The following is a 27,813-nucleotide window of genomic DNA, read 5'->3' as shown; positions in this document are numbered from 1 at the left end:
TGATTCAACGCTGTGTACTGTGCGCTTGCTGTTAGCCAGGTGCTGGGCTAGCTGAGGAGCTGGGAGGAGAGGGGGTGGGAAGTGGCACAGAGGTCCTTCACCTGACGTTCAGTATAGACCAGCAACTGCCCAATAGAAGTAGAATGTGAGCCAAATATGTAATTTAAAACTTTCTAGTAGCCACATTAAAACAGTAAAAAGAAACAGGTGAAATTAATTTTAACTATTTTATTTAACTGAAATATATTCAGAATATTGTCATTTCAACATGTAACCAATATATAAAATTATTTATAGAATGGTTTACATTTTTTTTTGTACGAAATCTTCAAAGTCTGCTGTATATTTTCTGCTTAAATCACAGCTTGTTTGGGATTTTAAGTACTCAGTAGCCACCCTGGCTAATGGCTGCTGTGTTGCACAACGCTGGTTGTGGGTGTGAGAGAGAGAGAGCAAACACAAGCCAGGGAGAAGTGGAGGAGAAGATGGGCAGTGGCGGGAGAGCAGAGAGCAGGTGTGAGCGCGACCTAGAAGAGGCAGTCCATCCAGGCGCACTCTCCCACTGGGGTAAAGATGCTGAACCTGAGCTCACAAGGAATTACTCAAAGTTAAAAGGTTAGTTAGTGGCAAAGTAGATTGCTTGAGGCCGGAAATTAAAAGGCTTAACTAGAATTCGTACATATATTACTGTGTGACTTTGAATTAGGCTTCATATTTTCCCCATCTGTAAAAAAAAAAAAAAAAAAAAAAAAAAGAATGGTTGATTTGCACAGTCAGTGGAATTATTATAAGGTACTATCCATAAAATGCTTTTCTAAGAACACTTATAGATAAAAATGTACAGTGCCTTTGGAACTAAAAACATGTTTTGCAGTGTGTGCCCTGAGGTTACTGGGACAAGATTTCTTTCCTTAGCAAAAGAAAACTTAGGAACTAAACAGTGCAGATTCCACTCTGACTGCTTTGAATGTGGCGGTTTTCATTTCTATTTCACATCCTCATGGAGGCCCTTCTCATTGGTCTGTCCCAGTCTCCTGGGTGGCACAGCATCCTGCCCCTCTCAGTGTGGACGGTGTGTTACACAGAGAATGTGAGAGAAGGAGGCTTCTGTATTCTGGCCTGTGGAAGATGATGAGGAGATAGAGAAAAGACACAGCAGTTGTGGTCTGTTATTTTTTGAGCTGCATATCATGTGCCTGCAGTTTATGAAATCGAGGCCTCACTGTCGCCCCAGGAGGACAGTCTCTCACCCTCTTTGTGCAGGTTGGGAGATGGACTCTCAGAGACGTTACGTAGCATGACTAAGGCCCGATGCTAGGGAGTGGCGGAACTGGGCTTGGAACAAACCGGATGGTAGAAGTCTTTCCTTTGAGCTGGGATGCTGGTTCATCCCAAGTGAATTCTAAAGATGCTGGAAAGTAACCTGAAAAAGCTCCCCAGAGTTTCAAATTAATTGCAAAATAGGAAAAAAACACCTTCTTTCTTCCTTCATGTTTGACATTGATAAAAAAGAGGAGGGAAAGGCAGGCAACTAAAACCATCTTTTCACTGTTTTGTGCAGTTCCCAAGTAGACCCTCTGAGCGGGCCAAAGTTACAATCATGCCTGAGCTTATGGTGTGCCAGGGCCTGCCCTGAGCCTTTACACTAGAGCAACTCCTCCAACCCTCCCCGCAGCCCTGTGGTTGTGAAGTCACTACTGCTCTTTGCATCCCTGGCTTACAGAGGAGGTGCACAGAGGTGAGACCTGCCCCGAGCACCCAGCTGGTGAGGCCTGGGCCTGGACTCCCTGCCAGGTGGTCTGCCTCTTAGCCACGACACAGGGCCTCGCTGCTGGTAAATGTCTCTGTAGGATTAGGGTTAGACTCAACAAGCTGTTGCATGCAAATGTCGTGTTTATGTGGAGCCTTTGAAAACTCCTGGTTAACTCAAAGTTCTCTTAAGGGTCTGAACTCCTAGATCTTTGTGGGGAGGAGCTATAAAGAAAACTCCTCATTGCCAGCTTGTAAGTCTTAAGGCCTACAGTGCCTCAATAAAAACAAAAATCTAGCCTCTCTAGCCAAGCATTAGGACAGAGAAATCGGCCCTAAATGCTTTTCCACGTGCATATTTTTATCTTAATCAAGCTGAACTTACAACCTAAAAGTGACCTGCAGTATTGCCATCCTAGGGCAGGATGTGAGGACCCTCTGGCTCTGACATCGTCCCCCACTGACTGCCAGGGTTGGTTCAGTTCCTCCAGCAGCCAGCTGCCCAGCCTGGAGGCCTCTTCCTCGCTGCCATGCATGTTATCCAAAAGCATCCTGCCTGGTGGATATGGATGCTGTCCCAGCATTTCATGGGAAATTTGCTTGTGGCGATGGGAGGCAAACACTTCAGTTAGTGCGTCACTTTACCATGGGACGCCCACAGTTGTGAAAGAAAGAGGGGCAGAGTCTTCAGAAAGCCTGATGTGGGGTGTCTCTAGCACTCTGCCGCTTCATGGGTGTGATCTTGAACAATCACCTAGTGTGTCTGAGCCTCAGTTTCTTTATCTCCCTCGATCGTGGGGACAGTGGTTAGGTTATCTAGTCTCCTGACTCACTCTAAAATGAGTATAATGATAGCTCCCCCAGTCACTACCCAGGTTCTTGGGAGAAGCAGATGAGAATTTATTAGAAGATATTTTTTCAAACTGGGAAATGCAGATGTGCGCTGCTTTCGTATTCTTGGATCTGTCCCATCAATGGTTACAGTGATGACCTCTGCCGTGGAGATGGCTGATGCTGTTTTAGGATGGCTCTTTTCTCCATAGGAAGATAAGGGAGTATAGTTGAGAAAGGAGGATAGGGAAGAGAGCAAGGGGAATATGCCCTCCTCGGCATAGGCCAGGGTTCCTCAACCTCTGCTCTCTCAACATTTGGGGCTAGGTCATTCTTTGTTGTGGGACTGTCCTTACATTGTAGGCGGTTTAGCAATATCCCAGGCCTCCACCCACTAGCTGCCAGTAGCACCTCCCCCCACTGTGACAACCAAATATGTCTCCGGGCATTGCCAGGTGTCCCCTGCAGGGCAAAATCGTCCCCCATGGAGAACCCCTGGCCTAGGGTTCTCCACTCAAAATCTCCTGAGGCCTGTGTGACGTGGAACCGGATCATTCTCAAAAGATGGGCTAGGGCGTGGCAGGTTGAGAAGCACTGTTTTAGTGGTAAGGGGCTGGACCGTCACACACCCTTGTGCTTTTAGATGCTGCAGTTCGTACATGGGAGCACCTGACTTGGGTGCCTGCATAATTCATTCATTTGTCCATTCTCCCATTTATCAAATTATGTTATTGAACAACTGCTATTGTCAAGGCACTGAGCTGGATCCTTGTGCTAGATCCAAGAAAACTCTGCAGATGGGTCCCAGGAAGCTTACAGAGGAGCTCCCTGCAAGAGGTGAGCACTCTGTGAGTGGCACAGCTGTACAGCCACGGTCGTGGGGCTGATGGACAAAGCCTCTGGGCTGGCGGTCTGTCTTCTCTCCTCTACACCAGCCCCTCCACATTTGCTCCTCTCAACATTACAGTTTTATTTCATATTGAAGGAACAGATGCTTAAGGCAATGTTGTAAGTGCATACAAGAGTATTCTCAGATTCATCCTTTTATAAATGCAAGCTGATTAAGTCCACAGCCAAATGGCACTAAGAAAGTCCATGACATTTAACCCTTCAGGGAACCCACCAAAGTTCTCCCTCTCACCCCTGGCTTTGAAACCCACAAAGTCCTTTCTGACCTAGGAAGAATCAAGATCCCCTACCCCTGTCACCACCTTGTACTGCTGCTTGATCGGGAATTTTCTCTCTTACATCTATTTGGGGGGTGTTCTTACTTAGATTCCGTGGCATCCTGAAGTACTAAGAGAAATGTTTAAAAAATAAACTCAAAATATTTCCTGCCTTTTGTGCTTAAGTCCTTTTTTATGGCCGAGCATTTCATTGTATGCATTTCTGTATGACGAGTGTTAGTATACTGTGGGCATGAAGGCTGTTGATCAAGATGAGCCATCAGTCATGGAGAGTATTTAGCATTAGATCTCAAAGTATTTCTGTAGGAGTCTACCTTCATTATCTATCGCCAGTCGCTCTTTTACCAGAGAACCAGAATCTCTGTGCCCAGCAGAGTGCCAGAGGTCATCTGGCTTGTGGTTTGTGCCATTTCATCACCGGTTGTCAGTGCTTCTCTCTTCACGTGCGGACTCCACCGCAGGCTTTCGGGACACAGCAGGGAACCAGGCAGACACAGCCCTTGCTGCAAGGTCAGTAAAAAAAGTAAGCAAATAAATAACTTTAGGTGCGGATAAATATGATGAGGAAAATAAAACAGGATCAAGTGATAGAGGGTGTCAGGGAGCTTGGTGGTCAGGAGAGACCTCCCTTGGAGCTGTCACCTTGTGGGAGACCCTGACAAGAAGCCACCAGGTGAACCATGGGAGAGGACCATTCTCAGCAGAGGGGCAGAACAGTTGTTTCTGAGGCCCAAGGATGATTAGGGCCAATTCTGTACTTCCTCTTTTAGAGTCATGGAAGATTCCCACGTTGCATTTACGAACTTTTTCCTTGGTTTAGCCTGACTTCCTCCCAGGTGGTGCTGATCGCACTCCTGGTGTGTCCTTGCTTCCAGCTTGAGCTCAGACTCTCCGTGAATCAGCCACTTTCTCCCAGATGAACACTCTCTTCCGTGGTCTGGAAAATTATTTTATTTCATTTCATTTTCTCTTTCTCTGTACTTCAGGATTACCAGCAACAATAATAGTGGGGAAGTCAATGGGTCAGATTTTTTAGTTTTAAGTTTGAATTTTGAAGCTGACTAGAATCAAAGTTTAAATGTTTATGGGCTTTTTATTCTTCTTGAAAACAAAAATGTAAGTCTGAAATTCTCTCCCTGCCAGTGGCCAGTCCTCCAGCCTTCTTTGGTGTTGTTTTGTAATGCTATATGGAAGCAACTACAGAAACTGGCAATGAGCAATGTGCTTTCTATTTCCAGCCCTTGAAGCGCGAGCTTACTCTCCTGATGTGGGAAATTGCAGTTAAAGGTTTACTGACACAACTCTGTCCTCTCTTTATATTACTGAAAAATATTTCAAATGCTTACAAAATGGGAATCTTATGTGATTTTTACTAGGTTGGCTCCTTGAGCTAGTAAGCTCAGCCCTCTGTCTCTGCCCCAGAGTCCCCTCAGGGTCCTGCTCTCCTGCAGCCTGGACCGGTGCCCCTGGCCTGGTGTCGCTGACCCCTGGGAACCTGCCCAGGGCAGAAAGGAGCGCAGTTTGACCTCTCAGGATTCACTCACCACAGTTTTCACATCTCTCTTCTCCTTGCTTCGCCTCCTCCTGCCCTCTGCACACTGTCTCTTTGTTCATTCCTTCATTGAAGAAATGATTACTTGAGTAGCTACCCATCAAAGGAGAGCCATTCACATTTAAAGAAAACATATCACAAATATGATGCAAACAGCAGATAGAGGTCATAAACTAGATATTCATGGGCCATAGTCAGCCTGCAGATGTGTTTTATTTGTCATATATTTAAGGGTTTTTTTAAAGTAGTTGACAGTATTTGAAAATTGGGCAGTTTCCCATAAAACCTGGAGGCTGGAATTGGGGGTCTCAGCCTGCAGCTGTGCGTCGTCACCTCCTCAGATGTGGAGAAGATTGAGGAAGACGCTAGCATGGGGCGGAGGCTGAAGACAGAGCAAATCTCAGTCCTGGAAGGTCTCACTTGCTGAGGTGTTGACTGAATTTCACGATGATAACTACTTGGAGCCCTAAGATCTTAATCTGAAGAGTCATGTGATTAACTTTGCATCTTGGAGGCAGGTTGAGGAATCCTTTGGAGGGACAAGTTCCGGGGTGGGGAGCTCTCTGGGAGGCTGTTGCAAAAATCAGACGGGAGGTGCTAAGAAGCTGAACAGAGGTACTGCAGAAAGTTCCAAGAGGAGCAGATAAATTGGGGAGCTGTTGATGAGTAGAGGTGAGTGCTGAATGAGACACAAGTGGAGTCCAGGGGAGGGAGGCCTCTCCTGTCGGAACCATCTCTGACTTGCTCTGGGAGTGCCAGTGGACCTGCTGTTGCAGGGTAGGAGGGTGGGGAGGGCTTTGCAGTCTATAACTTGCCTGAAGGTGTGTGCAGCTCATTTGCGTTTGTGCATTTTTTCCGAGTTGAAAGGCCCATCAGGTCCATGGCTGTAAGCGGCAGAATCCAAATGTGGCTGCTTTAGGTAGAATAGCTCAGATGGCCAGGAAGGCTAGAGAACCAAATTCAGGCTGGCCTGCCAGGAGCAGATCCTGGAACTGGTCTGGCGAGAGCTTTCTGGGACTGTCCCAAGACGCTGATGCTGCTGCCAGCAGGCCCCAGGTGTGCCACTAGCCCTACTGCCCCTGCTGCTGGAGAGAAGATGCGCTGTGTTATCTCTGGATTCTAGTCCTAGTCTACAGCAACTGTGGAGACATGTTGCATTTAGGTCCTCTGTCTGTGCCATAGCAGCAAAGGCAAATGAAAAGTGCATATCTGGCATTCGCAGCTTCTGTAGTAAGAGCTGGGCTCTGCTTTCTACCGAGACTCCATGGTGGGGGCTGGGGATTCTAAACACAGGAAAGGGCTTCAGAGGCTAGGAAACCCATAGAATAAAATAATGGTCCATCACAGGGTTTATGATTTTTGAGCATACCCAAGGGCTGAGGTACTCTAAACAGTGAGAACCACTTCTCTGTCTAAGAGAATACTGAGAGCAAAGAAAGATGATATTGCAAGGTGGGACCAGTAAGGGGTGTGGGAAAATGGGGTTACCCAGCTTGCCTGAGAGACAAGAGAGGTGGGGAAATCCTTCATAGGTAGGAAGCCATGTTGAAATTTTCAGTTGCATTTCAAGTTTGGCCTTCATTTTCTTGGGAAATGGTTTGCCACTGAACATGTTGATCTGGAAAATGACCCAATGAGAATATGACTTTAGAAAATTAATTTGATGGGACGCAGAAATAAATTCAGTGGCTACTGCTCTAGCCCTGTGTGGACTGGGTTCTGGAGTGATGGGGCTTCATGACTCACTGGGCAGAGGCGGGCACCAGGGTAGGGGGGCAAGGTGCCCTGGTGGGAGTGAGCTCCACCTGTTTCACTGTGGGTGAATGGGAGAAGGTGGCGCCATCGTGGGAACTGATGATGGGTGTGGGAAGACGATGGCCTGTTTTAGAGGGTGCAGGGAGTGGAAGCAAGACTGGAGGTGAGTTCCCGAGGGTGGATTTAGAAATCACATAGTCCTGATTTGAGAGTGGCAGAGCACAGAGCTCATCTAATCTCACGCCTTTGTTTTGTTTTATTTAAAAAATATGAGATGTATTAGTTTATGCTTCGTAGAGAAGGTAGTAGAAGTACAAAGAAGAAAAGCAAAAATGAGCCATAATCTTGTCCCCAAATAACCCCACTTGACTTTTTTAAAAAGTCAATTGAAGTAATGTATGCGTACGATTAGAACATTCAAACCATATGGAAAAGTGCAAAGCGAAATGCAAAGGCGGTCCTCCACAGACCTGCCCAGCCCCCAGCATCCCTTCACAGAGGTGAGCACAGCAATGAAGGCCTCATAGTGCACACAACTTTACCTTTCCTTTCCTTTTATCATGACTTTTCCAAGATAAAGTAAATAAAAATACATAGAAATGTCTACTTCCTTCTAACAGCCTCACACATCTTAAACATCTTAGTGGCACTTATCCTGGAGCCTTGGAAACTTTCTCTGGCTGACAGTGTCCGCTGAGCAGGACCGACAGCCTTCACCACTGCCTCTACCTTCCTCATTCTCTCTCTGGTAGAGACTGACCTTCTTTCTCGAGGCTGTTTCCACTGCTCCTTGCCTGTCCTTCCCTCTCCCCTGGCCCACTCCTCTTGGATGTCAGGTCTTCTCAATGTCACTGCCTCCTGGAAGTCCTTGAGGATCTCGGAGTGGTCAGTACCCTCCTCCTTCCCTAGGCAAGAATCTCCACAAGGGAAATAGGATACTGACAGGGCCATGTCTCTCTTGGCCACATCTGTATCCTGATTGCCTAGCATGGTGCCCATGTGTGACAGGAACTTAGTAAACCATTCATCCACTGTAATACGTTCTGTCACTTTGGGCAAACAAACGTGCTCATATTGTAGTCCATTATAACTGTCAACTGTATGAATCTGGAGCCATTTGTGGTCGATGATATAAAAGAAAAATTATTCTAACACTTATTAAAAATGGCAAGGAAGACTATTGCAAGTGAGAGATTGAACTCAACTCCCAGTACAACAGGGGCAGGTGGGGATTTGTAGCCAGTGGGCAGGGTGAGGGAGTGGATGGGAACGTACTAAGAAAACCTTGATTAGATCTCAAGGGTGGAGGAAGAGGAGCTTGAGTGGATGTCAAGAATGGGAGGATTCCTTGCTGCATCTGGCAGGCCAGGGACAAGGTCTGGTCGAGAAAAGGACTAAAGGGGCCTGACTGAAGCTTGATCAAGGAGGATGTCCCAGTCACCATCAGCCAAAAGGCCTAGGTGGTAATGCTGCCCCATGGCATCTAATGCCACATCATAACAAAGATAGGAGGGAGCCTGGAGAATGGGCAATCACACATGTACGTGGGCAAGAGCTGCCAGAGGACATCAGTTTGATCCATCTCCAATAGTGAACTTCTATTGTTCTTGTGTTTTAAAACAGGAACGATGAAGTGTCTACTCCACCCTTCCTCCCGGGAGAATCCCGAATACTGATTACATTTCAAGAAAGACCTGTCAAGTGTTTTAGCTCCTTGGCAGTGAATGCTGGCGTTTTCCTCTGAGATTCTGTTTCCCATCTTCCTGGTTACAGAGCTCACCCAGCTGGCGTCTGTGCTGTGACCTTGGTCACGGACGTGACTGACCTCTGAGTCCCATGGGGCGCTCTCCAAGCTCACTTTGCCACCCTGGGTAGGAGTCAGCCAAGGGGATCACACTTGCTGGGCCCATGTTGTCCTGAGTCGTTATTAGTAGCCTCTCGTTACCCTCACGAGTGTTGTAGTTAGATCAATATGTTCTGTGGCCCCTCAGCTTGGCCCTGCCCCCAGCACAGAGGCTAACCCTGGACCTACTTCTGCGTCCCCACAGGCTGTCCTGACATTGCCACGATAGGCTCCCCCTGCAGTGACTCGCACACATGCCATCAGTTTTTGGCAAGGCAGCTGGTTGTCGGGATAGTGTGTGAAGAAATCCACACTCATGAAGGACCTCACCACACGCTGCTTCCTGCTGTCAGTGGGAGTGGACAAAAGCAGGGGTGTGAAGCAGGCAGAGCTGAGAGGGGTGCGGGGAGTGGTGCTGAAAACAGGGTGTTGCCGGGATACCGGGGGTCTGAAGCGAAGTGTCACCGAGGCCGGGATGCTGTATGCACTTGGAAATCACTTTAGGTGATGTGGCTTCTGTATTTGGATTTCACTTACCGTACAAAGTATTGGCAGGATGAGAATTTGCTTCATATTTTGCGGAGTGGAAGGTGTTTGTGAGAAACACAGTCCCTAGTTCTCTGAGATCTACTGAATCATCCTATATGGCAGCTGGGAGTAGGGGCTTGTCCAGAAATCTGAATTTTTAACAGATTCTAGTGATGGATAGTCTGGTTTGAGGCCCACTGCCTCAGGAAAGGTAGACCTTTTGGCTTGTTTAGACAGTTCATTCATTCATTCAGGAATTCTTCACTGAGTGGTCATCATGGACCAAGCCGTGGGCCGGGAGCTAGGCAGGCAGCAGTGAGCCACACGATGTGTGTGCTGCCCAGAGAGCTTTCCAGACCAGCAGAGGGGACTGGCCTTCACCTAGTGATGCCCCTGTGACAGCATCACTACAAGGGGAACACAGAGGGCTGTGGGTGCTGAAGCAGGGCCCAACCCCAAATCTGGGCTCAGGGCAGGCCTCCCTAGGGTGTCGGTCAGAGCTGGGACCTGAAGGATGAGGAAAGCAGAAGAAGAGCTGCCTGACAGTGGAAACAGCATGTGCAAACGCCTCAGACAGCAGAGGGCAGGGTTGCTGGAGCTGTGAGAGAAGCCAGGGATGTGTAGGGTGTAGGGGGTGTGTAGGATGTAGGGGACATGGAGGGTGTAGCTAGAAAAGGAGGGGCTGTCGGGGAAAGAGGGTGGGGAGGGATAGAGGGGATGCTGGAGGTGCTTAGGTTTAGGGCTGGGCTTGGAATGCTGAGGAGCGCTGAGAGGCTCGAAGTGAGAGAGGACACGTGGGGTCCATGAGGACCTGTGGGGGATCCTGGTCTTTAAAGTTCTATGAGTTGATGGGCACCAAAATGCAGCCACCCACAGGCTATTTGAGCAGCCTTCCTAGTGGCCCTGGGCAGGCCAGGGCCCTGGAGGCATGGCTACTTGGTCATCTGTGCTGTCTGTCTGGGGAGGTGCTAGCAAGCTGGTGTGGTGGACAACAGGCCTGGGCTGTGCTCTGACCACTGTGGTGAGGGCCCAGCCTCTGTGTACAAAATACTGTCATCTTCAGATCTATAACACTCATTCTGGTCTATGTCTCTCCCCTAGATCCTGCCTGGCCTGTACATCGGCAACTTCAAAGGTGAGTTCTGTTTTTTATTGTTGTGGTAAAATATACGTAATACAAAATATGCCTTTTTAATCATTTTTAAGTTTACAGTTCAGTGGCATTAAGCACATTCAATTGCTGTGCAACCATCACCACCATCCATCTCAACAACTTTTTCATCTTCCCCAAATGAAACTGTCATCGTTAACCACTGACTCCGGTCCCCTCCGCAGCCCCTGGAAAGCACCCTTCTGCTTTCTGTCTCTGAATTTCACTACCCTAGGGACCTCATCTAAGTGGAGTCATACAGTATTTGCCCTTTTGTATCTGGCTTTTTTCACTGAGCATAATGTCTTCAAGGTTCCTCCATGTTGTAGCATGTGACAGAATTTCCTTCCTTTTTAAGGCTGAATACTGTTCCACTGTATATATGCACCAGGTTTTGTTTGTCCATTCATCTGTTGATGGACATTTGGGTTGCTTCCACCAAAGGTGAGTTCACCTTTTAGAAGATCACCTTCAGGCTTCTCATGCATGATTGAGTCCAAGGGTAGACTCATTTTATATGGCATCTGCCTGGGCCCCTTGCTGGGCCCTCATCCTTGTGCCCTGACCAGAGTGTGAGGGGCCCTTCAGGTTCCAACGTGACCTCTGATCTTTGTCTTCGTTGTGCTCGCTTGCTGAAACATTATTATAAAAGAAGGTAGCTAACAGGCAAGCACATTGATCAGTCATGTAACTTATTTATAATCTTCTATCACTTTTGTTTTCTAGTTATTTTTAATAAATTTCAAAACCTATTTTTTTAAACTGCCTGGGAAAAATAAGTGGCAATTTCATCTCTGGCAAATTATCCTCATCTTGTGTTGACTTTTCTTTGTACATTTCTGTGTGGCTTGTTCAGTATTTATTGATTTGCTGTCAGTTATTGATTTTTTACTTTTAGCTCATCTGTCTCAAAATACTCTGTAATCACCGCAGTGAGGAGAAGCCCACAGAGCAAAGCACCTGGTGGAGAACAGGCTCTTGTTGATTTCCAGAGCGGGCCTGGGTCCCCATGTGCCGCTTCAAGTGTGTGCGGTGTGGACACAGCTCCCGTAGCGATGGAGAGAGCGTGTGCTCAGTAGGAGGCACGCACCTGGGAAATGTGCAGAAACAAGTCTGCTGGTGGCAGGTGGAGAGAGCCAAACCTCATCGTAAACCCCGAACAAGCCAGAACACACTCCTGCCTGTTTTCTGGTTGTTGCTTAAATTTGTGAGTTCAGGTTTAAATTGATTGTCAAAACAATCTATGATTTTTCTGCATCATGTTTATTTCCTCCGCTTCCCCCGTAGGCTCCTGGTGCTGCTAGCTGGCTTCTAAGAGGCTGAGTGCAGGGCTCTGACAGCTGCTAATTGCTACTAGAACAGGTTAAAAATAGTACTAGAGTTCCTAAATTAGTAAGCTTTGTAGTTCTGAAAAAGCAGCCAAGTGCTCTGTGGTGGGTAGGCCAGCGGTGCTGGAGTGCACTAAGGAGCAAATGTCTTCACGGATTATTTAGTGAGTTATTTAGGGGAGAGGGGAATGTTTTTGTGTTTGAGAGCAGAGTTAAGTAAAAATTCTTGAAAGTAGAATTGCTAGGTGAAAGTTGTTTACAAATTACAAATTGTAATAAATGCCAACCAAATTCAATACTGCTGCCAACAGTTTTGAGCGTTTTCTCCTTACTCATAGATCACTTTCTTTTAGAAGGACATGTGTGCACAACTTTAAGGAATTATTCAAAACTCTTTCTGTACTAGAATCTCTATCTCTTTTCTCAATATTCAGTGACGTGGGAACCCTCGCGGGCCCTGGACTCCTGCTCTGGGATCTCACTGTCAGACAGCTCGACAGCAGCCACGCCTCCCGTGTGCAGGCGGGGTGTTCCGTGACTGCCTTCAGTTACTCTGACACTAATATGTGGTTGTGTTTGACTCATTCATTAATTTACCAAACACTTATTAAACACTCACCAGGTAAGGTAAGACATGGGAATGGTAGTCCAGGGAGTTGACAGTGCTGGAAGGAAGTGTTGCATCCTTCAAGTTGCCTGTGAATTAATCATTCATTCCACAAACTCATTGCAAGTGCCCAACGTATGGGGCATCTGATGTGGACATGTGTCCTGGTCCTCAGAGGTTTGGAGTCGGGGGAGCAGGTCCTGCGGAATGGAGACAAGCTGTGGGGTGGGCCTGCCTTGGAATCCGGTTACCCCACGGCTCACGAGCCAGGCGCTTGCTCTTGGACACATCGCACAGCCTGGATGTGGGAGGGGATGAGGACATCAGCCCGGGGCTGTGGTGAGGGCTGAACCAGATGTGCAGTGGAGGCCCTCGGTTCCGTGCCTGGTAGATGGTGGGTCAGCCAGTGTCAGGCCCTCCTCGCCTTCCCTGTCTGTGAAATGGAAACCACACACCTACTTTGGGCTGTTGTGGGAAGGAGACAGATGCTCATGAAGTACCCACACCACACCAGGTGTGCAGTAGGCGCTGCTGGCCAGTGTGGAAGCCCAAGGTCAAACGATCATGACTTCTCCTGGAACCCAGATCCAGCTGTCATCCATGCTTTAGCACAAGGTCTCATTTAGTCATTTTCTTCTCTTTTTAAATTACAAATAGTACGTGCCTACTGTAATACAACAGCCAATCTGGAAATGTATAAAGAAAAATTAATGGAAACATTCTTTTGACTTTCTGAGAGATCTTTATTTTTTATAGACTATGGATAGGCACTGCTATCCTGGCCGGCGTTCTGGTGGCCGTGATCTCCTCAATGCACTCATTGAATGGTCTCCTTCCTTCCCTCCCTCCCCCTGCCCTGCCCTTCCTTCCAGGGGATCCTTTACATGTCACTCTGCAACTTCCTTTTTTTCTTTTAAGTTTGCAATGAATCACAAACGGTTTTCCAACACCTGGTGATTTTTCCACCTAGAGAAAAACCCACAAACAAACCCAACCTCTCGAGCTGGTGTTTGATGAGAGCCTCTCAGCTGAGCTGCCTGTGGCTGGCAGGTGGCTCTGCCCAGATGCCGGGGGGGGGGGGGGGGGGGGGGGAGGGTGAAGCCCAAAGCAGCTCCTCCCTGGGCTGAGCGGGCGAGGCTAGTGCTTCCTCACAGCTTGGCACGTGCAGCGTGGATGTGCGCTGACAGAGGAAGCCCTTTTTGTTTGAAGGTATCCACAAACATCTAGAAAAGTGAGAGACAAGCTCAGGAACTGTGTGTGTGCTGGGGATGTACACGGAGACACGTCTGAGGGCTCCGAGCTTTTGTTCTGTGTCTGCCAGTGAGAAGGGCCGTGGTCCCAGTGGCGGTTCCCTGGATGTTCAGACAAGGCTGAGCTGGGTGCCCTGCTGCCCACTGTCTGTGGTGGACTGCTGTTATTTAGCCCAGGAGAGCGTTAGGTGGCGGAGGGAGAGCTGGGAGTCAGGTGTCTTTGAAGAAAGCGTGTGTTTGGAAACAGTCAGAGGTGACTGAGATCGACGCCCATACTCTGGTCCTGATGATGATGTTGATGATGATGATGGCAATAGTAACATCACCACGCGCCAGCCAGCACTTTTCTTTGTATTTTATATCATTTAGTACTTCCAGCAGCCCTTTGAGGTTTCACTCTTACCATTTTCCCACTTTACAGGTGAGAAAAGTGAGGCACAGAAACACTTGCCCGAGGTTAGCTCCAAAAATGTCAGAGCCAGGGTTTGTGGAGAAGGTAACAAGTAGGAACCGCCCCATTTTGGCCCCCAGCACAGGTTGGAAGTGTATCCACTTCAAGGTTGAACCCACTAACAGCTAATTTATAACTCTAGCAGTTGTTATAATGTATAATCATTTATAACTCTGGAAGCCTTTCCATCTAGTTCGTGGTGGGAAGTATAACTGCGAGCAGGTTGGAATCTCTCACCCGTCTCTCACAGATTCTCACCCTGGAGGTGAAGGTTGTTTGGGAGATGACTGAACATGGCTTGGGGTTCAGGGTGAGAGCACAGGGCGCTGGGACCCTTTGAAACAGAACCCTCCCCTCTCATCCCGCGTGGCCATGCTCTTGAGCCTACAAAGCAGTGCAGCCGCTGCTCTGAGTGTTGGGACGGCGTTACTAAAGAAGTTCTTTCCTGCAGACTTTTTCTAGAGTGCTTGTGTTGATGGTGTTAATTTCTGATGCTTTCTCCGATATATTTTTGTTAATTTTTTTCAGAAGCAATTCTGCTTGACTTCGCTGGACTAGCTTATTTCCCATGGCCATTCTGGCATTTCCCACATTCAGGGCTGGTGCCCCTGTCCGTCTTTTGTGTCAATATAAGATCTAGAGCACTAATTCCCATCCTAAGGAAGCATGTGGCTGTCACTTTGCCCACTGAGGGCAGCATCTTCCAAGAACCCACCTGCTACCCCAGTGAAGTCTTACCAGTGGTGGGTGGGGTCTTCCTCTGAGCCAGGCAGGGAACGTGAAACAGCAAAGGGGGAGGATTGGTTGGGAGCTTCTGTTTCAGTGCTCCCACCATGTGAAGGTGACATTTGCTTCCTCAGGAGGCCACGTGAGGCCTGGCATGGGGGTAAACAGAGGTAGGCGACAAGAGTGGGTATGAGTCCAGAGGCCAGGGGAGAAGTTGAGACAGAGGAAAAGAACATGTTTAGCTGTTTTTGCCAATGAGGAGTTGACTATTCATTTTACCTATTCATGTGATTTATATTGAATTTTGTGAACAGTATTTTTTAAATTTTGTTTTTCCTAATTATGTGAGTGATGTGGCCTTATCAAGCTAAAATAAGATAAAAGCTTCAAAAGTCCAAACATGAGAGAAATATGTTAAAGAGAGTAAAACCTTCTGCAAACCCCACATCCTGAGGTAACCATGGTCAGTGTATGTCCCTCTAGATTTTGTGTCTGTGTGTGTGTGTGTGTGTGTGTGTGTGAGAGAGAGAGAGAGCAAGATTGGCCCTGAGCTAACATCTGTGCCAGTCTTCCTCTATTTTATATGTGGGATGCTGCCACAGAGTGGCCTGATAAGTGGTGTGTAGGTCTGTGCCCAGGATTCGAACCTGCAAACCACAGGCCACCAAAACAGAGCACGTGAACTTAACCACTAGGCCACTGGGCCAGCTCCAGGTCCCTCTAGATTTTTTTTTTCCACATGAATTTTAACCGGTAATCTTCCCATTGTTTTTGTTTGTTTGTTTTTTGTGGGGTTTTTGGCCAAGGAAGATTTGCCCTGAGCTAACTTCCACTGCCAGTCTTCCTCTTTTTGTATGTGAGCTGCTGCCACAGCGTGGCTGCTGACAGATGAGTGGTGCAGGTCCACTCCCAGGGACCAAACCTGGGCCACCAAAGCAGAACACACTGAACTTAACTGCTAGGCCATGGGGGCTGGCCCCCCACTAGTTTTATTGATGTTGACTTGTTGCATTTTTTATTGCGAATGGTTCTAAATTATTTTCTGACTTAGAAGTGGCATTAATGTTCCTCAGTGGGGGCAGGACACTGTTGACACCAGGTCAAAAGTCATGCCCTGGGGGCTCCCAGGGCTCCATGTGTGCAGTGCACACAGCCTTCTGGGTTCTTAGGCAATGGCGGGTTCTGGTCCTGTGGGTATGTGTGGCCTGGGAGTCTACATTTCCAGCACACTCCTGGGCGACGCTGTGCTGCTGCTTGGCAGATTCCCGTTTGAGCAGCAAGGACTGAATTCTGCCCCTCTCACTTGGTGCTCAGGGAGAGCTGGTGTGAAACTTTCCAGGCTGGTGCACATGTGTGTGAGCTGATAACTCACGGCTGAGTCTTAGTGCTGTGTGCCTAGCTCGGCCCAGAGTGCCCGTGGTTGTAGGCAGCCATCCAAAACCATCAATAATTTTAATTTTGAAGAATAAAAGGTCCAATGTCATCATCCAGTGGTATTGATCAAGCATTTTGTGCACACAAATAGGTGGGCAGAGCCTGTGCTTATGGGAAAGCGTCATCCCAAATTGGGGTGTCAGTGTGCACAGTGCTGTAATAAGACAGAAGGAGTGCAGAGCGCAGAGCAGTTTCTAAGAGTTGCTTGCGTTGTCTTTGGAGTCCAGCATTCAGTCGCCTCATTTGTGGTATTGAGTGGTCTTCTGTATTCAAAAATGTATAATTTTATTCCCAAACCACTTTTTTTGTTGTTTATCTCAATCTGTATATTTATTATCTGTATATTTAATAAGTATCTTTCTGGGGTGATGAAAATGTTCTAAAGGTGGGTTGTGGTGATGGTGACTCTGATATACAGTTTAACTGTACAATTTTATGATATGTGAATTATCTCAATAAAGCTGTTTGTGTGTTTTTTTTAAAGATTGGCACCTGGGTTAACAACTGTTGCCAATCTTCTTTTTTCCTTTTTCTGCTTTTTCTCCCCAAATCCCCCCAGTACATAGTTGCATATTTCAGTTGTGGGTCCTTCTAGTTGTGGCATATGGGACGCCGCCTCAGCGTGGCCTGATGAGCGGTGCCATGTCCGCGCCCAGGATCCGAACCGGCGAAACCCTAGGCCGCTGAAGCAGAGTGGGTGAACTTAACCATTCGGCCACAGGGCCGGCCCCAATAAGGCTGTTTTAAAAAGTATGTTGAAACAAATACTGATGTTTCGAATTCAAATCCTGGCACAACCAGAATCTGGAAGGCCCTGTGCTCGAGCATCGTGAGGCTGCTGTGGGAGCTCCCTGGTGCCCTGCCTCTCCCGAGTCTGCTGCTCCGCTTTGTCTGAGCTCTTCCGTGGGCACCAAAGCTCCAGCTTGATCTTGTTTCCCTGCTTGTCTAAAAGATGCATACTCATGGCAACTGGAAAAATCACATGTTAGTGAGAATGTGGAGGCTGGCTGTCTGCGGGACCGTAAATGACTGTAGCTCCTGCATCGTTCAAAGCTTCTGATGCGGCACCTTGTGATAGCTAGGAGGTTAGAATTGAGTCCCCACGTGTGTAATGTAGATGGCTGCTATGCACATCTCACTTTGAAGCTTGAGATGGTTGGAGTGATGAAGAGATCTTAAAATAAAACTAATTTTTGTGTAAGATTGGCACCTGAGCTAACAACTGCTGCAAATCTTTTTTTTCTTCTTCTTCTTCTTCTTCTCCCCAAAGCCCCCCCAGTACATAGCTGTATATTCTAGTTGTGAGTGCCTCTGGTTGTGTAAAACCAATGTTTTAATATTACTTTTAAAGATATTTTTCTGACTTTAAAGGTGGTGCATGCTTATTGAAGAATGTTTAGAACACTGTTTCTTAGTTTCTGCTCTATCATTGAGGCTTATTAGAAATGCAGATTCCTCAGCCCTGCTGTAGACCTTGAGCTAAGTTGGAGCACAGGAATCTGCCTCTTTAACAGGCCCCCCGATAGTTCATGGGCATGGTAAACTTTTAGAACCACCTGTGTTGAATACACACAAAAACTATAAAGAAGGAGAAAAATTAAAAACACTTGGAAGAGTATCACTATTGGGGCTAATTCCTTATAACTTTTCCCCCTGTGTGTGTGTGTTTGTCTTTATGTTTTTACACATTGAGTTTACATTGTATTTACCGTTTGTAAATTATAAATACCATTACACTGTATTTACCATTACCAGGACTTACCATGATGTCCTGATCATTTTCCCGTATCGTTAATATTCTCTAAACACATGATAATTAAACACTTGACTTTTGGTCCATTTTATGCTGTATCATTTTAAAAAGCTTGTCCCAGACCAGGACAGGGGCCAAGGGGAGCTGACCACCTTGTTTCTTGCAGGACTCCTCTTTTGTAGATTAGCAGATGGGCTCCAATTTAGGGGGATTCATTCAATCTTTCTTCTTCAGGTAGGAGCATTGGAAGGGAATATAATTTTGGTGTTTTCTAAATTTCATTTGCAGATAATTTAATAGCCAAGTGATAACTTATGGACAATTTTGTTTGGAATTTCTAGAAAATGTTTCATTTTCACTTTTGCCCTAAAATGGATTTGATGTTATAAACCACAGTCTTGTCTGTATCTGCCTACTTTTGACATCAGGGTAGAGTCGTCTCTGGCAAGTTTCTATTTCTTATATAGTAAGCGGGTCTTTTGTGTTTAATTTTAACTTGGATTACTAATTGTTGAGGTAATTTTTAAAAATCTTTATTATTATCTATTTCATTGTGAGTGTCTACAGTTTAACAAATGTCAACTACAAAGTGACCTCATAGCTTCACTTCCTTTAAACAGCAACAATTGTGATTACAGTGTTTGTTACTCTAACATCTGTCAAGTTTTAGATGACCACTTTGTATCAGAAGATGTGCTAATCAGAAGTAAACTTGGTTGTCTGCTAAATGCATAAAAGCAATAGGCCTAAATCCCCTAGATCTAATTATTCTGAGTATGGTCAATTATGAAGTTTCAAGAAAGAATTAGCAAGTCATATTGTGTTTTTTCCTTGCTAAACTTTAGAAGTAATCACTTGCAGAGAATATTAAAATATCCATTCTCTTTCTCCTGTGACAGATGCCAGAGATGCAGAACAATTGAGCAAGAACAAGGTGACACATATTCTGTCTGTCCACGATAGTGCCAGGCCTATGTTGGAGGTAAGGGAGCCGTGCACATGTGTCTTCATCTGTGTTCTTTGGGAGTGCATGGGACATTAATGAAGGCAGCTGTGTTCTCTCGGACACGTGTGCTCCTGTGAGTGCTGGCCACATCAGTTTTGTGCTCAGGCCATATTTGTGTCTGTGCCCTGTCCCTGGCTTGCCAGAAAGGCGTGTGCTTTTTCTGATTGTACTCCTGCTGCGTTGCCAGCTTGGCTTTCTTGCTAAATGCCAAAGAATAAGCTGATGCTGCATTTCCCTCTGGATTTTAAGGACATTTAGAACCAATTTTCATTCCTTTCAAAATTATCTCCGGTTTTAGAATCCAAAAGTATTCAGGCTGCTCATTTCCTGATTTTTTTTCATTGAAGCTCAATTATATACTATTTGGATTTAGGAATGAAAAACAGTGGAAGACAAATTGTCACTGGAGATTTTCCAGGGTTTCCCTGGGACAGAGACTATCGTGTGGAAGCTGTTATTGTGTTTTAGATTTTCGAGTAAACAGGGTGTGTCTGCCTGTACACTAATTCCAAAAACATCTTCAATTTTACGCTAATGGACAGTTTGAGCTGTTGGCTGGGAGTAAAAGCTATTTCTGTTTGTTAGCCTTGACAGAGTCCAAGTTACCTCTTTTTAGAAAATAATACATGTGTGGTTGTGACGTGCACATGTTTTTCTATTTTAGGGTGGGGTGTTGGAGAGGGAGGGGTGACCTGAAAGAAATAATCCTAGTTCAAGATGTTTTCATGTAAATTCATATTCTGCCAGAAGAGGTAATATATTTTTTTAATTTTAAATTTACCTATTTTCCTTAGCGATTAGAGCTGCCGGATCTCCGTTAGTGTAAAACAAATGAGAACACGTGATGACAAGTGACTCTTAAACGCTGTGGAGAGCAGTAGGTGGTGAACAGACCTCTGTCTGTCTCTCCAGGTCTGTGGGCTCGTACTTCCTTCTGTTGCAGCTCATGGTTTTTTGTTAAAGGCTATAGTTTGTGTTGCAGCATGATTTTTTTTTTGAAAACAACAAGAGCACATCATTTTTTGGAGTCTAACACTTCCTTTGAAAATAGCTACCCCATCTTTTTATCTGTCAACGGTAGTTTATATTTAAAATATAGCCAAGCTATAGCCAAGATGGTAAGTTAAATGCAAACTGGTCATGATTGACTTCCTCTTAAATCACAAGATGAGGCTTGAGGTTTCCTTTATTTTAATAAATTACATAGCTGTCCTTCCCCCCCCTACCCTCCCGGCCTGCCTCAGTGCGTTAGACTCCATTTAATGGAGCACACTGTCATGTGTGAACATGGCCCTTGAATCTATTCACCTTGCAACTTCTGGCTAAATACAAGGTCTTCAAGTGTTAGAAATAAAAGAGCTGCAGCCCTTCTCTCTCCACTTTACACGCAAGGGAGTAAAATAGGTGGGATTGAACCCGCTGCAAAGAGACCACTATTGGTGTGAAAACCTCGGAACTGCAGGCAGACTGTGCTTCCTTGTCAATATTACACTTGTGTTCCTTGATAGTCCCTGTGTATCTCAATCTGTAAGGACAAATTCTGCCTTGAAAAAGAAAAAAGAAGGAGAAGTTCTGTGCCCTTTCTTCACAGGGACAGCTTGCCTTGGTGACACCCTGCTGTAGTCTTTGGGTGCTCCTGCTCCCTCAGCACAAGGAGAAGTATTCTCCTGTGAGTTCACATTCATTAGCAGTTAGATCACTGTTTTATAGCATAACATAGTTTAACTTTGCCCCTCTTATTTTATTCATTTTTAACTTCACAAGTAATTTGTAAATACATTCCTATAAAAAAATTTAAAACAATAGCCTCTCTGATTGTGCAAGTGGGGAAAACTGAGGCGCAGAAGTCATTTGAACTGGGGTACTCCCCTTAAGTTATCGGGAGAGAGGAGGTTCGCTAGGGTCCCAGAAGTGCCAGATGGTTGTTGAGCCCTCTGCCTGGTAGGTAAAGCGGTCTTCTGTCCTGAATTTAAACTTCACCACGAAAGCCGGGGTCTCCCCGAGCTGAGACGAGTCGAGGAAATTGTCGGGAGTTAACAGAGAGACTTTATTTCTCAGCGGCTCCACGTTATGCTGGCCCTGATCCTGCGGGGAAAATAGTGCAGGAATGAAGCTGAGTAGGGCAGACTGTGTGCAGAGCGAGCTGCTGCAGGAAGCTGACCCCAGCCGGTGAAGGGCCCTAATAAAGGAGGAAGGGTAAGGAGTGGGAGAGGAGAGAGTCGGGACTGCCTTCGTTTTCTGAGATCTTCAAAACCATGCCTGTTTGTCAAATCTCCCCCAACTTACTCTGGGCAGCACTAGTCTGGGGCTGGGCTGGAAGTGGGGAGGTAGATACTATCTAAAATTGAAAGATTTCTGTCCTGTCACCTCAGTGCAGGAGTTCGGTGAGCCCTGCTGCCGAGTCACTCTGTATTGGACTCTAGAATATGGATGCTTCTTTGGGTCATTTCCAACACACATCTGGATGGGTTTAAATGCACGAAGTGCTTAGCATCAGCCTTCAAGGGCTTTTAGAACTTTTGTCTGCTCTTACTGTGATGGCAGCTAAGAGAGAGTGGGCAGCCATGTTGTCCAATGTGGTTTCTAGAACAGAGGTCACAGCTCAGAGGCTTAGTGAGGATTTTCAAAGGACTGATTGTTGAACACTAGGTTTGGGACGTGATGGCTTTGCAAACAATAAATAAGTTTAGGGAATTTAGCACACCGTAGGCCACTCTGGAAGATTCATAGTTGTATTGACAGAATGAAGTTCTCAGGTTCTGCATTGAAGACACACATTTATCAGTCTTTCTGGGCAGGGAACCAGTTTGTGTGTGTGCGTGCTTGTGTGACATACCACATGATAATGTCCCATGGAACTGTTTCTACTAATACAGTCATGGGGATCCGGACTCAGGAGGACCCAGGAAAGGAGTCTACTAGCCCTTGGAGTCCAGGGTGAGCCTCCTGGGTGAGTGCTTGTTCAGAGGGATGCTCATACAGTTTGTAAGCTAAGGCAGCTGGGGTCAAGGAGATGGTACCAAAACTGATGTTGTTACCAACTGAGGCTGCCCTGGTATAGATTGGTGTGAGAACCTGGTAGAGGTGGAATGGAAGACTGCACAGTTTTTGTGCTTGTTACGTCCTCTCCGGTTGTAATGATTTGTAACCTGTTGCAACACCTGACCAGTGACAATACTATAAAGTGCACCCACTGTGAAAGGCCTCATGACTATGCTGAAAGCATCTTTCATATTATGCACTTATTCATGTTACTTAGGAAGGACTTTAAGGAACTTGTGACTTGATTGATTTCAGTTAGATTAGATGTGATTCTCCATTATTTGGGTAATTTTTGGAAGAGTTTCCCAGTGTAGTGTTATAGGATCTCATACTCTTCCTGGCAACCCAATAGATCAAAGGAAATCACAGAAAGACAGACCTCTGGAGCGGCTGGGCCTCACCTCTGGTCATCGAGTGGAGCCAGGTGGTCTTTGGTGCTTCTTTGGTGGATGAGACAAGATTTCCTTATCGTCTGAACCATGGGGTGAGGTGGTCAGCCAAGGGAAGGAGGTCTAAGGCTCCAAATACTGTTTCTTCAGAAAAGTGACTGAAAAGTAGGTCTTCTAGAATGAAGATTCTTAGAAACATGGGGACCTGCACACACTTAAGTCAGCCCTAAACTAACATCTGAGATGCTGACGAGCTCTGCCTCCATTTCAATGCCTACTACTCTGTTTGACGTAAAAAACCCCATTGAACAGGATCCTAGAGATCGCTTACTGGACTCCATTACTGTGTGGACAAGGAAGCTGAAGTTCAGAGACATGAAGGGACTTGCCCACCATCCCACAGCTGGTCTAGGTAACTTCATGGGAACCTGGATCTTCTTTTCCAGGCCAGAGATTTTCCCAGAGTGCCTTAGTGCCTTGGTCCTCTCCCAACATAACTGATGCTTCTGATTTTCCTGGCACTGTTCATAGATACTGCCATGTCAGCTCTGGAGAGGGTGGTACCATTTGTGCCCTTCCTGGTGGTGTGTGAAAGTGCCTGTTTTCTCATACCACCACCAGCACAGTGTTTTATTGTTTTTTACTTTTATTTAGCAAAATGTTGTTTTGTGTTTTTTGCTGCAAATGCCTTCCTCACACTGTTGAGTCCCTTGTCCAGACAGTTCTTCCCTTTGAAGGCAGGGAGTTAGTGATTTATTCATTTCTTGAGCTTCTGCCACACGCCAGGCCTGGGACAGGTCCTGGAGCTCGCAGAAGTGAATCAGTCCCAGCGTCTGCCCTGGGGAAGCCCTTAGTGTATAAACAAGACCTATATGATGGCTGTTTTATAAATATTAGTAATAATTACAGTCCAGTGGAGGAAGAGCCATGGATCAGGGCAGGTCCTTGGTGCCAGAAATCAAGTAGGAAGGAAGGCTGTGGAAGCTCGGAGAATAAGGTCCCCCCTCGACCATGTGAGTCTGGAGGCATCTGCAGTGACCAGGTGTTTAACCGGGACTTTGGAGGTTGGAATTCGGAAAGTCTGATTGCTGGCATTATGGCCAGAAGGAGGCTGGTAGAGAGCACCAAGACATGACTCCTTCTGGTGGAGCCCAGACTCCACAGAATCACACCAGTCTCGTCTGATGACTAGTGAACTCTGTGAGGCCCGCAAGGCGGATGGCATTTCCTGGTTCCTCCACAGCGTCTTCAGACCTGCTGACTTGCTCACGTCACCCACTAGCAAGTGGCAGAGCCAAGCAGAAAAAAATCATTGCCACCTATTTTAATTTCAAATAGGAATTAAGCCCAGACCTGTAATTAAGGGGGAAGAAGCTCTTCATTTGTTTCTGTGTTTAGGGCTTGGTTGGGGAGTTGCTCAGAGCGTTTCCTCTTTTGTGAGCTGCGTCCTCAGTGCCTCCTGAGGACTCCAGATTCGAAGGCTGGCAGAGACTCCTGTCATGAAGACCGTGCTTTTTCAAATCAGAAGCCCCATATTGTTTGTAGGTGCTGAGGAAGTAATATTGAGCAATGAAAGGTTTCTGCCTTCCCCCGAGAAAAGAAACAGAGCTCTGTCTTTCTAATGTAAAAATTTCAGTGCTGTTTCATTTTTCATTCTGGGTATTTAACCAGAGCACCTGCAGGAAACAAACTATTTTTCACTATTAACAAAAATGCTTTAAAAAGTATTCTCATTCCTTCACTGGGCTAATAACCCAAAGAATTTTGATTTTTAAATGATGAGTATTTTAGGGTTAAATAGAAAACAGTAGTTTGTGCACATATGTTCCCCCCAGGCACTGTGTGTGCCAGGGAGGGTTTTGAGCTTGAGTCCAGCTTGGATATTCTTTCCATTTTAAGCTGTGTGTTCAAGTAAGACTTTTGTAGTTTGAACCATTTAAGTTGGGTTTTGTTTTTAAAGAATACGCTGTTTTCCTAGGCAGGCATTTATTCCTGGTCATTCTGTTCTGTATTTCCTTTAACACTGAAGACCTTTTTTGAGGTGTCCAGGCTCAGTTTACTTTGCGAGTTTTGTTTTTGTTGGCCGCTTCTCCGGGTTCTGATCCTTGCTGTGGTCTGCACATCTGCACAGCCGCCTGCATTTACCTGCTTCCTGATGAGGAAGCTCACCAAGGGGAGATGTCCAGTCTGCTTGGATGGTGGTGCTGAGGGCCTGGGGGCTCCTGGAAGGGCCTTGGTCCCTGCTACATGCCGTCTGGTGACCCGCCGCACTTCTCTCCCTCAGATGTTTTGTTGGCTTCTCAAAAGGGAAACAGAATGGCATTTGAAGTTTAAGAAGCCATGCTTCTATGTGTTCTTGCTTCTCTTCGTCTCTCGTCTGCCCGCATCCTACCTCCTCAAACTCAGCCCCGGCTCCTCCTCCTGAAAAGGACACTCCCAGTGCCCTCCAACCTCAGGGCTCCTTCCCTTCTTTCTATAATATTTGTAATTTGTACTCTTCATTGAGTCATGAATTGCATGCACTCTGTGATAGATTCTGTAGTTTATTAAATGGCTATCTGACCTCTGTTTGATGATCTCGCTCTTCGGTGCCTGTGTCCGGGCTCTGAGCTGGTTCCAGGCCTGCTAGGGGCAGGTGCCCCATTGTGATTTCTTTGGTCTTCCCAGCAGCACTCAGCCTGGTCTGGTACACAGGGGCCCTCTGCAGATGCTTCTTGACAAACTGAGAGCCTCAGGCATTTTCAGCTCTATTCTAAAGAAAGAAGTCATGTCTGGTCACAGAAAAGGTTAATTTTAAGCAAAAGAAGTGAGTTGTAGAATAAGATCCACAATATTATCTCATTTATGTAAAATCAAATATCAATTATGTATTTGTACACGTACATATATGTGTGTAAAGGCACAGATAAGGGTTTGAAACAACCATACCAGACTCCTGAGAATGGTAAAGAGGATGGGGGAAGAGGTGAAAAGGATGAGTTTCGCTTTTGTCTCTATTTTTATTTATTTTTCACAGTGGGAATATGTTCATGGATAGTATCTCTTTGAATGAAGAGGGTAGGGAAGGAAGGTAGGCGGGAGGGGGTGGCCACACTCTCATGTCTGTGGTATTGACAGGTGGCTTACATTTGGATGTTCAGGCTTGGCCAGAATGGGCTCTGGGTTTGGTAGCAATGTTTCCCATGGATTCCCATGTGAGTGTGCAACATCAGACGTGCCACATCCTTGTCACCCACGGTCAGTGGGTACAGAGCATTCATCTCAGTCATCTTATTCTTCAGACGGAAAAGACAGCCCAAGACACACCTTTCAACTATATAGATTTTATTTTCAATATCAGTTATATTGTTCCACTTGATTATTTCAGTTAGATGGGTTAGTGTCCTTTTCTAAGATTCACAGATTCCCTAGTGATACAACTTGAATCATTGGGCAAGATTGCCTATTTGAATTGGCCAGTTTCCAGCATGGATGATTTCAGTTGTTTTACTGGCATTGCAAAAAATAGCACACTACCAAATTGCTAATGAGATCCTGGGCCTTTGAAAACAAGTTGTTGTTTGCCTGGAATGGTTTTCAGATTGACGGTTGTTTCCAGTGAACCTCAGTTGTTTTCACCTCTCTAGGAAAGTCTCTCTGATGCCGCCAAGTCTTAGTGGTACCTACTATACCAAAGGCTTGCAGCAGCTTTCATGTGTTGAGGTAAATTTGTTTGAAGCCAACCCCAGACTTAAATAGAAATGACTCAAATAGAAATGATTATGGTAGGTATCGAAAACTGTCTAGTAATCGCTCTTTCTTAAATCAAGCTGTATCTGAGTTTTTTGTGTGTGGGCAGCCAAGTGCGCAAGAAGGCAGCTCCATCTGGCTTCTGGCCCTTCCGTGACAAACTCACTTGAAAATGGAGTTCTAAAGCCGGAATTCCAGCGTGACTAGACTAGAAGGGGCTCGAAATCTTCTAGCACTTCATTGATTCTAGAGGGGAAGTGGTGTTTTCTGTCTCTAAATGAAAGAGCTCTATGCTAACCTTCCTTTTTCCTGGCGTTCTTGAGTACCCTGAACTTCACCTCTGGACCTTCTCCTTAGTACTCATACTTACAGACCAGCCTCTCCACATAACTGAAGACTTTTGCAAAAGACTCTTCCTAGACTTTTCCTCTCAGTCAAGTCCTGATTTCTTGAGCGTTTCCTGCTGGGCCCTGCCTCTCACACCTCTTCTCCTGACTTCCATGCATGTTCAAGTACTGAGCACGTTGTATGCAAGTCCTGGGTTCCTGGAGCGGGCTTCCTTGTTTGCATGCCTCCCAGTCCTTAACGGGGAATATGCTGGTGACAAGATCTGCCAGGATCTCCAAACCAAGGTCTCAGGAGAAGCACGTGGTATGTGGTCTGTCTCCTGTGCCCCAGCTGGAGCAATGGTATACATGGACACAACTGTGCTTGATTTGCCTGTAAGTGCCGAAGCACATGGCATGGATGGTGGAGGCTCTGGCCATTTATACAAGATCCTCATGCCCATGGCTGGGGGCTTGGGGAAGACTTTGTGAAGAGGGGTGTTGAGGCAACCTTGTAGGACTGGTATGGTTTGGTTTAGTGGGGAGGGAGAGAAAGGATGTGTCTTGAGTAGGAGCAGCCCTTAGAGGCTGGTCAGGAAGGGGGAAATAAGCCCTGGAGCTATAGGAGATGTGTAGAGCTCAGCTGATTATAGAGTGGAGAAGGTGGTCAGTATGGTGGGGTGAAGGTGCTGCTATCTTCAGTTCTCCTTTTGGCTAACTTGGGAGTTATTCCTTCAGATTCAGCAAACGCTTATTGAGTACCTACCTTGTAGCAGGGATTGGGGATAAAACACAAAGAGGAGTAAGATGGGGCCCAGCATTACGAAGAGACAGGCATGGAAATCCTTATAACGGCGCAGAGCTGCAACTGCAAAATGGAGGTGAGGGTCCCTGGGCCACCCAGGAGAAAGTGGCTAACCCTGCCAGGTTAGCCAGGCTTCGCCAAGGAGTTGACACTTTGATGTGGTCCTAAGGGTAACAGAGATTTGCCAGATAGTGATGGTGAGAAGGGACAGTTGGAGTGGGGGATGGGATTCTGGGTAAGAAAGCACATGCAGGGGCACCAGGCGTGCCAAGGTGACGCGTGTTCTGGGATTCATGAAGGGCTTAGCAGAGCAGGTCTGCAGGGTAGCTAGGCTGGAAAAGCAGGTTTGTTGTTCTCAGTGCTGCTGAGTCT

The 27,813-nt window shown here is 46.3% G+C and overlaps 1 protein-coding gene across 11 annotated transcripts in view; it reads left to right on the top strand.

The window, feature by feature from the left end:
* DUSP22 (dual specificity phosphatase 22) overlaps positions 1–27,813 on the top strand; it is a 66,557-nt gene that overhangs the window by 2,231 nt on the left and 36,513 nt on the right. For 10 of the 11 annotated variants that reach the window (XR_006885313.1, XM_046639820.1, XM_046639815.1 and 7 more), the window contains exons 2-3: positions 10,547–10,580; positions 19,044–19,126. Coding sequence is in view for 10 of the 11 variants with exons in the window: in XM_046639820.1 (XP_046495776.1) it covers positions 10,547–10,580; positions 19,044–19,126 (117 nt within the window). In the remaining variant the exon portion in view is untranslated. Of the gene's footprint in view, positions 1–5,873; positions 5,992–10,546; positions 10,581–19,043; positions 19,127–27,813 lie in introns of those variants that run through there. The other variant, XM_046639818.1, reaches the window with a different exon arrangement.

This window comes from Equus quagga, chromosome 15, assembly GCF_021613505.1.
Source record: "Equus quagga isolate Etosha38 chromosome 15, UCLA_HA_Equagga_1.0, whole genome shotgun sequence".
NCBI classification, from domain to species: domain Eukaryota; kingdom Metazoa; phylum Chordata; class Mammalia; order Perissodactyla; family Equidae; genus Equus; species Equus quagga.
Note: the sequence above shows the minus strand (reverse complement) of the source record. Positions and strands in the feature narration are given on the sequence as shown.